General features: G+C 37.4%; 2 protein-coding genes across 7 annotated transcripts in view; one reads left to right on the forward strand and one right to left on the reverse strand.

Moving 5' to 3' along the window:
* The window catches only part of SMAP1 (small ArfGAP 1), a 175,162-nt gene extending 165,954 nt beyond the window's left edge, over positions 1–9,208 (forward strand). For all 6 annotated transcript variants that reach the window (XM_025991141.2, XM_025991140.2, XM_072735149.1 and 3 more), the window contains 3 exons: positions 4,847–5,018; positions 5,845–6,158; positions 8,257–9,208. In XM_025991141.2, coding sequence (XP_025846926.1) covers positions 4,847–5,018; positions 5,845–6,158; positions 8,257–8,391 — 621 coding nt within the window. In that variant the 3' untranslated portion in view covers positions 8,392–9,208. The remainder of the gene's footprint in view (positions 1–4,846; positions 5,019–5,844; positions 6,159–8,256) is intronic.
* B3GAT2 (beta-1,3-glucuronyltransferase 2) overlaps positions 5,173–14,268 on the reverse strand; it is an 83,352-nt gene continuing 74,256 nt past the window's right edge. Inside the window, exons 3-4 of the mRNA XM_025991144.2 lie at positions 9,860–10,008; positions 5,173–9,774 (exon numbers count right to left, since the gene is read on the reverse strand). Of these exons, the coding sequence (XP_025846929.1) occupies positions 9,688–9,774; positions 9,860–10,008 (236 nt within the window). The 3' untranslated portion in view covers positions 5,173–9,687. The remainder of the gene's footprint in view (positions 9,775–9,859; positions 10,009–14,268) is intronic.

Raw genomic sequence — 14,268 nt, forward strand, 5'->3', positions numbered from 1 at the left:
AAAAAAAAATTTAGAACAGGGCTCCTGGATGGCTCAGTTGGTTAAGCATCTGCCTTCGGCTCAGGTCATGATCCACGGATCTTGGGATTAAGCTCCACATTGGGCTCCCTGCCTGTGGGGCAGGGAGCCTGCTTCTTTTCCCCCGCTGCTAGCCATTCCCCCTCCTATGTTCATAGGCACATGCGCACGCGCTCTCTCTGTCAAATAAATCTTTAAAAAAAATTATTTAGGACAACAGTAACAATCAGGATTTTTTTTTTTTTTTTTTTTTTGCATATGATGGTAAAGAAATTTTGAATTGTATTCTTAACATTACATGGAATTTTTTGCCTTCACTTTTTTTTTAAATTGTAAATTGTTTAATACTTTAAATATTTTTTCAGCTTTACTGAGGTATAATTGACAAAATGGTAAATATTTAAAGTGTATATTTGATTCCTACCATCAAATTAACACATCCATCACCTCACATATTCACTTTTTTTTTTTTTTATGAGAACACTTTAGTTCTTTCCTCACAAATTTCAGTTATACAACACGGTATAATAAACTATCCTCAGGGTCTAAGGACCTTATTAATTTTATAACTGAATTTGTACCAATCTCCCTGTATTTCCTCTACCCTCGAACCCTGTTAACCACCATTTTGCTTTCTATGAATTCAGCTTTTTTTTTTTCCACGTACAAGTGAGCTCATGAACTATTTGTGTTTAAAGTTAATATATTTTTATATAGTTTTATATTGAACTATTAGGATAGAGGTTACTCTTAAGTGTACAGCTTTAAGATTTTATCTTAAACTTATACTTTATAAATGAATAGTTGTATCAGTATAGTATAATTTTTGAGGTGAAATATTGTCCTTTTCTCTAGAAAAACTGAGCCAAATGAATAGTGTTTGGGTAGAAAGTTTTAATAAGAACCTATGTCTTAACTAAGAAGATTAATTGCTTATACTTCTATTACACATATTTTTTGTTATTATGGATAGTCATTGTGTAATTACCAATAGAATTGAGCAAATAAATTTGTTAGGAATTAGTTTAAATTGGGATCCCTGGGTGGCGCAGCGGTTTGGCGCCTGCCTTTGGCCCAGGGCGCGATCCTGGAGACCCGGGATCGAATCCCACATCAGGCTCCCGGTGCATGGAGCCTGCTTCTCCCTCTGCCTGTGTCTCTGCCTCTCTCTCTCTCTCTGTGACTATCATAAATAAATAAAAATTAAAAAAAAAAAAAAGGAATTAGTTTAAATTATCTTTATGAAAATTGCCTGCAGCATTAATGTTTTATTTTCAGAAAAGACAGCTTTATTTTATGGCTTTGCTCCTTCTCCTCTCCCCCAACACCTACAAAGAGGGACTGTTACTATTTGTTTCAATTAACATTAAGCACCTTGTGAATTTATACAGGCATGGGTAGGCATGTGATAATAAAAACTGTCTAATGCTAAAGTTGTGGCTTCAGAAAGGCATTTAGATTATTTGATGATTTGAGCATGAAAAGCAGTTTCTTTTGGTCTAGCATTCTTGTGAGGCTGTTTTATCTGTTAGACTTCTTTCGATTCCACTGGATTATGAGAGTGCTTTGTAACTGCTTGGAGACTTAGACCCCACATCTGAGGCTTCAGTGTACTACTTCATGTGTTCTGTTCAGTATCAAAGCAAGTAGAACAATGCAGACTTCATTTAACTCTTAAGTAGCACATGACAAGCAATATGGGATATAGCTTCTGCCTTTACGAGAGGTTGGTCTGACCTTCATGCTTTGTGCATTCTGCATCAATAACTAAGAGTAGCAGGACTTATTGTAAAATCACATGTAATTCTTTCTTTAGAGCATTGTTTTTGGACCAAAACTGTGCCAGTTGTATTGAGCCCTATAAAATATGTGGGGAACAGAATTCTCTTTCATTTGAACTACATGTAAAGATTAAAACCCAGACATCTTTTTTAAAACAATGTCTTTTAAAATGGGGGGAGGAGAAAGGCAGGTTAAAGTACACATACACTCCAGCTATGTAACTTAATAATTTTGATGGGTTTCTATTAAGTAAAATTGATTGGACAGAAATAGGAATTACTCTTGAACGCTATAATTCTTTCAGTGCTGATTTTATTAATAATTGAAGTTCAATTAAAAGATTTCTCACTCAGGGGCACCTGGGTGGTTCAGCTTGTTAAGTGTCTGACTTGGGCTCAGGTCATGACCTCAGGGTCATGGGATCCAGCCCCATGACAGGCTCCCCGCTGAGCAGGAAGTCTAGTTGTTCCTCTCTCTCTCTCTCTCTCTCCCCCTCCCCCTGCTTGTGTTCTGTTTCTCTCTCAAATAAATAAATGTTAAAAAAAAAAAAATCCCCACTCTCGTGAAGATGAGATTTACCCTTATGTCTTCCAAAGGGTCTTGGGGTATATTTAGCTAACCAGAATGTGCATGTGTATTGGGGGTTCAGAGGGAAGCATTCCAGAGTCCTCAAAGGTGACTTGTAGAAACCATCCCTTTCCTTCTGTCTATAATATACATAGACCAACAGTATCTAGACCTGCACAAGCACTGTGCCCTGTCCTTGGATCAGCCCTAGGATCCCAACTGCTAGAGAACCTTTGGTCAGTGATTCTGCAGCCTCCCAAAGTGTAAATTGACAGTCAAAAGTTGCTCTTTTATTCTGGAGTTGTACTGCTATCAAATGGAGCACCAGAAAAAAAAAAAGGGAGAGAGAGAGAAAGACATAGGAGGGCTTACTCATCATGCTGTTTGGTTTGGCTGCTTTTAGACTATGACCATGTTGAAGTAGATGTTCATTTCATCTGCGCTCCTCAAAAGAAAGATATACATGTGTAGAGCATGTGAATATTAGGCTGCTCTAGGATGAGACCGTGGTTTTATTTTCCAAGGTTTCACTTGCCCACAGTTCGGGAGCAGAGCATCTTCCTTCTGATGTATCACCGGGTGACTAGTAGTAGCTTAACACTCGTCACAGTGTCTCACTTGTCATTCATCTCACTTCATCTCATCATGTAGGCTTTTAATCATCTCACATCATCACAAGAAGGGTGAATACAGTGTATATTGAGAAAGACTACATTCACATAACTTTTATTTTTTTCACATAACTTTTAATATATTGTAATTGTTCTTTTTTGTAGTTAATCTCTGTGTTTAATTCATAAACTATCAGAGGTATATGGTGTATAGGATGTATAGGAAAAAAACATATATAGGTTTTGATACTATCTGTGGTTTCAGGCATCCACGGGCCCTTCGACTGTATCTTGGAAGGAGTGGGAATAGGGGAACTATTGTAATAGTTCCCAGCCATTTGGATTTTCTTGTAGTTACATCTCTTTCACAGGGAATAAACCTTAGGGTTTTGAGCAGGTTCTTAGATTGAACAGAAACATGATGAAAAGGTTAGTGAGATGGTTGCTTCATTACCTGACAACATTAACAATAAACACTGTGTGTTTAACCCTGCCACAGAGTACTTCTTGTGGTCATCAAGCAACTGTGTAAGATAGGAAATCTTATTATCCCAAAGTTTAGAGAAGAGAGACAATGGAGATTAAGTGACAGTCTCCAAGGGTACATTGTTTTCTTCAGTAAGCAGTGGAACCAGAGTTTAGTTCTAATAGGCTGGCTCCAGAGCTCTTACTCTTAGCTTCTGTGAGCTTCTGCTGCATCATTGGTAGTTCGGACAATACTTTAATCAAGCATATTGTTATATTTGGTATTCAATTATGTCTGATATCTTACACATTTCAGATCTTTTGCAAAATTAAGTGGCCTTTCTATCTCAGAATTCTTGCTTAATTTGTCATAGTAGATTCGACATTGATTTGCTTAAATTTGTGAATACAGTGCTTGGATGGTAGTTTATATTGCTAGTTTTTTTTTTTTTTTTTTTTTTTTTTAGCCAGACTATTTGATTTTTTAAATTAAGGCAAATCATATGCATGATCTTTAACTTGTAACTACTACTCTCATCTTATTCTATAGTTTGAGAAGACTCTTACCCAGTTTTACTGTTCTTAGAATTCTTTGAAACCCTTCATATCTAAAACAATTTCATGTAAACTGTGATTGACTAATGACTATAGAGATTATACAGTCACAGCTAATAACCTCACTTTAATCCATGTGCACATATAAAGTGAAAATTTTTGTTTTGTATTAAAATAATATCTACATGTTTATTTGTATTTGTGTTCATTTGCCCCTTGTCCAAAAGTGGAATGAAGATATGGTTGAGAGTACAGGTGGTTGAAGTTTTACTGTGGTTCATTTCTGGATAGATTAGAAAGATTCTAAAGCTGTCATTAAAACTGATATAGATTAGGTTTATACAAATATCTTGAGGCAGCTTTTGAAAAGACCTTTTCCTTTTTTCAAAGTAGACAAAAATCAGCCTTTGCAGGACCCTCTTGGAGCCTGCTGTCATTGTAGCAACGTTCTTTATTCCAAGAGAAAGCAGTTCCTTGTAGTAGTAGTTGCCAAAGGGGATGCCCCAGCATCTCTCAGGAATGGTGGTCCTTACAAAGCCATCACATCCTGTTGTCGAACCCGCTATAGTCAGGATGTGATGAGCAAAAACTCAGCATCAGTTTAGCAAATAAACGCATTTATTATGAAAGAACTTCAATCTGCCTCTCTTACATTAACAAGTTCAAAACAGGAAACAGTATACCTTCATCCAGGATGTTGTTTTTGTGTGGGCTTGTAAATGATCCTCTGTAATGTCATCATATCGCCTTCTACAATTGTTTAAATTCTAATTTCATTTAGATTTTAAGCAACAGATGAACTGTTTTAATATGCAGAATCTGACCTCTTGTTTTGATATTTGTCTCAGGGGACACCCTCTATACCTGCAGCTGCCAGTCTGTCTACAGTAATATCTGGGGATCTGGATCTGTTCACTGAACAAGCTACAAAGTCAGAAGAAGTGGCAAAAAAACAACTCTCCAAAGACTCCATCTTATCTTTGTATGGTACAGGAACCATTCAGCAGCAGAGTACTCCGGGTAATTCATTTTGAGATCTGCTGTCAGTGAATTGTAATGACATTACTAAAAGTATACCCTTTGTGTTATATCACTTCTTCCTATTTTTCTACATAATGAGTGCTGTTGTTGCAATTTATGCAACTACAAAATTGAAGCATTAGAATTAAGCATATACAGGAGTCACAAAACTTTATTCACTTAGGATTAACAGGCTCTTCACATATCACTTAATATTGTTTCACAAGCTTATAGGACATGGATTTTTTAAAAAATTATTTTGATTTGCATGAAGTTTACAACTTTGTGTACAGTATGGTATATTCTCTGTAAGTAAACCATCAGTCTGAATTATCACATGATTTACTCAACTTTGAGGTTTTATTATAATGAAATACTGCACAGTAAGATTCGTTGTTTACATGATCTATTGAACCCATTTCCTCTAAAATAGTGAGCTGAAACTGTAGGGCATCCCACCTGCTTCTATTAAAGGCAGACATCATCATCTCACTTATGTGTTTGATAGTGGAAGACCAGTAGTGCATGTCAGCACAAACAGCACATAATCCTGCTGCGTAGTTTGGATATTTTATATAATTATTGCATAACATTTATTTATTCTAATTAAATTTGCTCAGGTTTGTAACTGCATTCCGGAAGTAACCATCTCTGAGGGTATTGGTATGTGAATTGGTCTGAGCAGTGGGAGCAGACTGGAAATAAAATTTTTACTGTAGGTAGTTCAGAAAGATGGTGATCCTTTTTCTGTGATTATGGAGGTGAGTGCAGCTATATACAGTAGTTCTGTTCTCCTCATTTTCTTTTTATGGTTCTTAAAATACAGGTGTGTTTATGGGACCCACAAATATACCATTTACCTCACAAGCACCGACTGCATTTCAAGGTTTTCCATCAATGGGCGTGCCTGTGCCTGCACCTGCAGCTCCTGGCCTTCTAGGAAATGTGATGGGACAAAGTGCAAGCATGATGGTGGGCATGCCCATGCCCAATGGGTTTATGGGAAATGCACAAACTGGTGTGATGCCACTTCCTCCAAATGTGGTTGGCCCCCAAGGAGGAATGGTGGGACAGATGGGTGCACCCCAGAGTAAGTTTGGCCTGCCGCAAGCTCAACAGCCCCAGTGGAACCTCTCACAGGTAAGGGGTCATTAACTTTCCAACTTATCCAGAATCAAAGAAAGTAGATTTATTTTCTAAATGGTTTTATTTAAGTCTAACAAACTGGCAGAAAAATTTGAGTAGGGATAATGTATAAGGTGAGAACTGTGTATAGGCATTAGGAAGTTTCATCAGATAGACAAATGAGCTGTCACTGACCATATATTGAGATTATTCTGTAAAGAAATAAGCATTTTTTCATTTCAGATTATAGCACTGGTAAATATCTTGTAATAGCTAGAAATTTTCCTGGGCATCTTGAAAAACTTGCCACTTGGTGAAATTAGCACCAGGCTTTTAACCCATTTCTCTGGTGGGGTATTTATATAGTCCACCTAGACCAGCCTACCTTCACTAATAATTTTGGGGGAATCTATGTGGTAACTTGACAAATTAGAAACATATCCAGCCTCTTATTCTCAGAGCACTATTTTATGAGGGATCTAGGCTATTCTCCATGTCATGTGACTACTGCCCCTGGCTTTATAAGAACTATTTTTGTTTAAAATCCTTTATAAAGTTGGATTTCCTTTATACTTAGGGACAAGTCCATATTTGTCTCAGACATCCCCTCATAGTTTAAGCCAACATTTTAGTATAACTTCTTTCAAATCAGTTTCTATTTTAGTGCTCCATTCTGACCTTAGATTTAGGTTCATGCTCCAACAACTCCTTCCCTTTACAGTTCTTATTTGATCTTCCTCTAGCATTTGGAGGATTCTTGGTTTCTATTCTGGTCAGCTGTTTTACCTTGAAAGCATTGAAAGAATAGTCTATAGTAATTATTAACATTACCAGAATCACTGTCTATCCCATGAATGCTTTTACTATCACTATAATCTCCACACCCAACATGGAGTTCAGACTCATAACCCTGAAATCGAGTCACATGCTCTACTTACTGAGCCAACCAGGCACCTCTGTCATCATTATTTATTTAAAGGAATTATTTGTGGCACCTGGGTGGCTCAGTTGGTTAAGCATCCAACTCTTGATCTCACGGTGCAAATTAAAAAAATAAAAAAGAAAGGAATTATCTGTAGGACATTGCTCTCAATACTAGGGAACCTCAAGTACCAAATGTCAGAAACCACTTTTGTGTAGCCAAAATGCTGAAGCACACTCAGATAAGGTTAAGGGGCTAGACACATCCATAAGGAGTTAACGTTGGCCCTTATTTCCAGGCATTTTCCAGCACCTGCTCACTGCAAGGTGGTTATAACATCCATTAGTAGGTAAGAAGAGCTGGACACTAATGCCTCATCAGCAATGCTGTAAACATCAGTGTCTGCAAAATAACAAATGAACTTTATTAAGAATACATTCCAACCCTGAGCATTGATTTTGAATCCGCTCTGTACTTAGTGATAAATCTTGCCATATGAATCTGAGAAGTACCACAGGGAAAGGGTTAGGATGCTCCTATACATATATGATTCCAGTTTGGAATAAAAATACATGTAATGTTATACCATGAAAATTAATTTTAGATGTGTAGTGGTTAACTGAGCAAAAGAAAAGGTATGCTTTAAGACCTTTTTAAAAATATTAATAGGTATGTAGAACCATTTAAGATTTTAATAAAGACAGAAGAATAGCTTTCTAAAATTTCCTCAGTCCTTACAGTTAAAGCACAACATCCTAGTAGAATTGAAAGAATAGTGGACTCAGATTCAAAGATTGTTTTGGTACTTTCTTTCAGTTGTGTTTAATCTTTGGGGGACAAGAAATGGAGTCTTGAAAATGAATAAATAGAATATAATTGAGATCACTTTATGGACAATGCTAACAAAAAAAAGTGGAAGGAAATGAACAAAAAGTGAAATGAAGTAGCTACTTGCTTTCTCTAGGGAAATAATTGTTTGGTAGTCTACTTTTTACCCCCCATGATTTGACTAATTTTCACATGTTGAAAAGTACTTATAATTGCTATTAAATGTCATTATCTGACTAAATTAACATCAAATAAAGACAGCTTCTAATACAATAGGGTAACTTAAAAATGTCTAACTGTGGCTAACGGAACAAGAATTAAAAGTGAAGTAAGCCTCTTAAATAAGCTTTTTATGTTTCACAGATGAATCAGCAAATGGCTGGCATGAGTATCAGTAGTACGAACCCAACAGTGGGTTTTGGCCAGCCCCCCAACACAACAGCAGGATGGTCTGGAAGCTCATCGGGTCAGACTCTCAGCACACAGCTGTGGAAATGAAAACTGCAGTGCAAGTTTCATCCAGAACTACCACCTGACATTCCTTGCTAAAACGCATCTAGTTCCCCTGTTTCTTCATGTACATATATTTTTTCTTTTTCCCCATTTGTTCATATTAAGAATTACCTGACTGACCGTGTTGGTCTGTACTGATTAAATTTGGTGTGAAAAGCAGGTTGAGAAACCATTTATGTCAAGGGCAGCTTTGCTCATTTCCCATGATTTCATAAACCACATTATTTGAGAAGCTGCTCAGTCAACTTGCATAATCAGTTTTAGTCTCAATAAAATTATAGCTCTAATGTCTGCATATAAGGGAAGTAGTTATCATGTTAGTAATACCTCTAACAGTATAAACCCCACCCCCAAATTAGCCAGTAATCCTGTAGGAAGGTACTGTATGATCAAATGTTTAATCATATAAATAGAATGTAAATGTATCACTGAACACTGTTTTCTAGTGTATCAAAGTTCTTTTATTTCATCATTCACTTCACTGTGCTGTTGTTATGATGTGCTTAACAGGGAACGTGGTTAGTGAAAGGAAGATAAACCTGGATGTTACTACAAAACTTAGTTTAACAAATGTTTAAAAAACCTCAAATTCTGCCTCTCGTAATTTGGATCTCTTCTTATGTACATAGTGCTGATAACATGAAGACCTTTCTCTGCACTATAATGCAAACAGGGTAACTAAACAAAGCCACTTTCAATCCTTGAAGGTATATCCAGGTTTATGACAGTAATTGTGTTTACATTTTATGGTGCCTAGTATTGACAAAATGTTATATCCCTATATTAAACAGATGAATCCACAGACCTTTTTATTTTTGTGGGTTTTATTTCCTACAATGTATACTGCCACCAACCTTACAAATATTACTTAACATTGCAAAGTGAGGAACTGGGAACATTTAGTTGACAAAATACCTGTCATTTGTTTCTAAAACCTGCTCCGTTCTACCAATTATAAGGCCAAATGGGAAAAAAAAAAAAAAAGTACATAAGATACTCACAATGGTATCCTGCAGTGTCACTAGTTGTACTCTACAAAGAACTTCCAGTTTAGTTGTAGGAAAAACATGCAGAACAAACAAAGACAAAAACATAGACTTTATACCAATCCCATCAGCTGTATGAACTGACAGGCTCTGTTTAAACAGATGTCCATCAGCTGACAATAAAGGCTGTCCTACTGAAGTGAACAATACCTGAATGTTCTGCAGCCTAACCTCCGAACTCCTCTTCCACATCCACTAGCCAGGCAGACTGCACCAGCTGCTGCTTCAGTTCAGTTTACACCTCAATTTTCACTGTGTCCAGGCGGTACTTTGGCTCGTTGGCTAGATTAACCTTCTCTGTCCGCGTGTGCCACACGAGAACCTAAAGAGGAGGGAAATCTTTTGGGTAGCCACACTTCTTAACGCTGACACTCAACAAGGTCAAGCAGCACAAGTGAAATGAATACCTTGGTGCAGTTATTTGCTTTTGGTTCCAGTTCTTCAACTGTTGTTATCTGTTTTAGAAAATCAGATTCTTGCATCCCTGGCTGGGATCCACGACGCTTAAATACAGCTTTTGGATTGGACAAGATGACTTGAAGACTTACAGCAAATCCTTTGTGAAAAGAAAAAAAAAAAGACTTTAAAATAAAATACTGGTGTACTTCTCTTTTTTCTGTAAAATTTCGGATACATCAAAAACTTCTTTGAATATCAAGTATGTTGCTAGGTCTTGGTTCACAAAGTTGAATAGGAGCATTATATGTATCACAGTCCCAAAAGGAAAGACAGTTATTACAGTATAGTCCATTCAGTGCCATGACAAAGGTGTATGCACGGGGGTGGGGGCAGGGAACAACATCTACTGTATATACAAAGTCTGGGCTGTTGATAATAAGCTGCTCTTTCACAGAAGTCATCACACCCCGACATTCAGCACACTGGGAATTAAGAACTAAATGTAGCTGAAGAGCATACAGACTTACCCTAAATATCCTCCGGATAGAGAGAGCCTGCCCGGGTCTCCTGCCTATTCTTTACCATCTTTATGTGCGCTCTTACCAGAACCAGCACTGCTGTGATTTACTTTGAGTTTAGAAGACTGAAGAATAGAAGTCAATTAGCTAGAAAATTAAAACTACATAATCATTTGGTTTAAATTTCCACTTGGTTCAACCGGACAGGGATGGGAGAGAGTTGGAAATCAATGCAGGAGATGTCAGGCCATTTGATAAATTTAATTTTGGGGTTTAATTTTTTTTTTTTTAAGGAAACAAATGAGTGTCAACCTCCTTGAATGATTTAGTCATGAAAAACCATTACTATTTAAATATGTAGTTTAACAAATCCTGTGTTAAAGGCTCAGCCATTAAATGCAAGCTATCTCAGCAAGCAACTGCTACAACCTTTGTAGTTGTTTTGAAAGTCTGAAGCCCTGGACCTCTGCTCTTAATGACTAAGCTGACTCTGTAAAGTCAGACACCCTCCTAGAATTAAAGCTGTGAGGACCAATCTCCAAGGACATTTCTTAGCAACATTTTGCCCTCTTCGACATTAACTGAATTGATTTATGCTTCTTTTTGCAAAAGTATAGTTGGGGAGTTGTGAGAAAACCATAACCAGGGCAGCCCCGGTGGCGCAGCGGTTTAGCGCCGCCTGCAGCCTGGGGTGTGATCCTGGAGATCCGGGATCGAGTCCCACATCGGGCTTCCTGCATGGAGCCTGCTTCTCCCTCTGCCTGTGTCTCTGCCTCTCTCTTCACTCTCTCTGAATGAATGAATAAATAAATCTTTAAAAAAAAAAAAAAAAAAAACTACAACCAGCATTCTCAATCACCTTCCCTGCCAGACTGGGCCAGTCCCACATACTAGAACCTGTCCCCTTGATAGGAAAACCTCCCACTAAGCCACCTACAAACATAACTTTGTACATCACTTGCTGAGTGAGGCAGAATAAATAAAGCATTAGCTGAGGACTGGCCCCAAAATTCTCCACCAATCCTGAAGAGAGGCAGCACATTCCAGCAGAAGGAACACTAAATTTGGAATTAGAAGCCTTTTGGTTTTGCCTGGATCCTTGTACTTGGGACATTGGCCAAGTCACTTAACCTTTCTTGATCCTGAAACTTCCCCATTTCCTCACCTGCAAGAGCGGTGTGACACCTTTTCAACTCAGCGTCTGATATAAAATCAGCAAATGGAAAGACCCCACTAACTGCAAAGCACAGTTCAAAAGATTCTATGGTATGTAAGTTAAAATACCATTATAAGAAGGGCAGATGGCACTGGCCACCATTTACAGTTGGAAAACGGTTGAAAGGAAAAGGGGCTGCGAAAGTAGTGGCAGAAATCAGGCCACCTGCATTTCACACCACTTGGCTGGTAAGTCTGAAGCCTTCTTCATACAGCCTAAACATCCACAGACCTCTTCAGCAAAAAGCCAAAACGTCAAATTCACAAAAGGTAACTTTTATAATAGGTGAATTCAGATTTTAGTGTCCTAAGATGTCTTGCTTTTTCTCATGTATTTTAAGTTTCATCCTTTTTCTATAGTTGAGGACCTGCCCTTCTCAATCACTTAAGGTCCTGGTATATTTTTCACGTGGCTTTAAGGTAGTATTTCCTCATTCTTAACTTAAAAAAAAAAGTCTAAAATGTAAAGCAGTCTGAAAATGCTTGAAGCCACTTTGATTTTCTTCATTTTCCCCGAAGTCTTGAACACATTCATCATGGTGACCACTGAAAAATATGGATTGTATTTTCTTGTTTTCCTTGGTTCAGGAATATCCTTCTAACTCTTAAAGCAGACTCATATAGTACAATGTACAACTTCTGCAAGCAAAGCTGACAACTGGCCCTTTCCTGGCCTCACTGGAGGGGTGGGTGGCGCCTGGCAGGCCAGCAACCGTGGCTCACCACAGTGGCAACGTGGTTTTCTGTTTAATAATACAAAAGGAGGAGGGAGGCAATTCAGATGCTCTTAAATCTCCTACCTCCTCTATTTCTTCACCATGCCTCTGCTTAGCTTCAAAGTACTTCAAAGGAAGCCAGGCACAGCCAGCATGTAGAAACTGCACACTACCTAGCCCCAAACTCCGGGTTGCCTTTCAGGGAATCATCCTACCTGCTAAAAAGCTGGGGAGTTAAAGAGTTTTCCCTCTGAAAGCAGCACAAGGAGTTTTTAGCTTCTTAAACCACTGCTTCCAACCCAACATGGATATTTTGGGTTTTCTTAATTTCCAAGTATTTATGCCTCAAGTATCATACGTACCCTTCCTTTTTTCTAGTGAAATTAATTTAGCTTTAAAGATGTTGGCAGTAGTTCAGATACTGGGAGGCTTACAAAAATCATGGGAGTAGAATTCTCTGTCCTACGGGTGTATAAAAATTAAAATGCAAATTAAAACTGGTTATTCACTATGAACACAGAACTTCCTGACTTCTTCAAGTGACACAGGGATAGGGTGGAGAAACTGTCTCTTATGTTTGTATTCCCCTGTGTGTGTGTGTATACATATACATATGTATATATATAATAAACTTATGTCACACATATTCTTTATAAACATAACATAGAATTTTTTCTAGTACCCAGCAACATAAAATTCAAAACACCTGAGCTACAAAAATTACCAGATGTACAAATAAGCCAGAAAATACAACCCCATAATGAAAATAAAAATCAGTCAACAGAAATAACATAGATGATAGAATTACAGAACAAAGACATTAAAACATTATAAATAAGTTTCCTATGTTCAAAAAGGTAGGGGAAAGATTGAGCATGCTAATGAGAGATACAGCAGATAGGAAAAAGACCCAGAGATCTCACTGTTGTGAAAATATACAGGCTGGTATTAGCAGCTGATAAGACACTGCAGAATAAAGGCTAGCAAACTTGAAGACATAACAATAGAAACCACTAAAGAAAACACCAAAACATACAAACAAGTCACAGAAACTGAATGAAAGGTAGGAAAGGGAGATAGAAAATGGAATAACTGAAAACTTACTAAGTTTGATCAGTAAAGGTATTATATAAGACTTAACCAACTTGACCTGACATTTATAGGACATTCCATCTAACAATACAGAATACACGATTTTTCAAGGAGCATTGTCAAGACAGGCCATAGTCTGGGCCATAAATCAAATCTCAATAAATTCAAAAGAGCTCAAATTGTAAAAATATTTCTCTGACCACAATGGAATTCAAATAGAAATAATACGAAAATATCTGGAAGATCTCCAAATATTTGGACACCAAATAATGTAATTCTAAATAAACTATGGATCTAAGAAGAAATCAAAAGGGAAATGAAAAAGTGGCTAACTGAATGAAAACAGAAATGTAGGATGCATCTAAAGCAGTACTTAAGGGGCACCTGGGTAGCTTAGGTCATGATCTTGGGGTCCTGAGAGGATTATTGTTGGATTCAGTTGGTTGGATTCATGCTGGCATTCAATCATGACCAAGTGAGGTTTATTCCAAGACTGCAATGTTGATTTAACATTTCAAAATCAGTGTAATTCACAAAGCTAGACTTAAAAAAAAAAACAGAGAAAATGCACTCGACAAAATCCAACATCAAGATTTTTAAAAAGCTACTTGGTAAACTAATAACTTCCTCAACTTGATAAAGAGCATCTACGAAACACCTACTGCCAATATTATATATGCTTAATAGTGAAAGACAGTGTTAAACCCTTGCAGTCTGGAATGCAAGGCTGTCTGCTCTCAATTTTTATTCAACAATGTACTGGAGGCCCTAGTCATTACAATAAGGAAAAAACAAAAACCAGACAAACTGGAAAGGAAAAAGCAAGTCCAGCAAATCTCTTCCTCCTTCAGCTATAGTTAAAAGCATTGGTAATGC

Source organism: Vulpes vulpes, chromosome 1, assembly GCF_048418805.1.
Source record: "Vulpes vulpes isolate BD-2025 chromosome 1, VulVul3, whole genome shotgun sequence".
NCBI lineage: Eukaryota > Metazoa > Chordata > Mammalia > Carnivora > Canidae > Vulpes > Vulpes vulpes.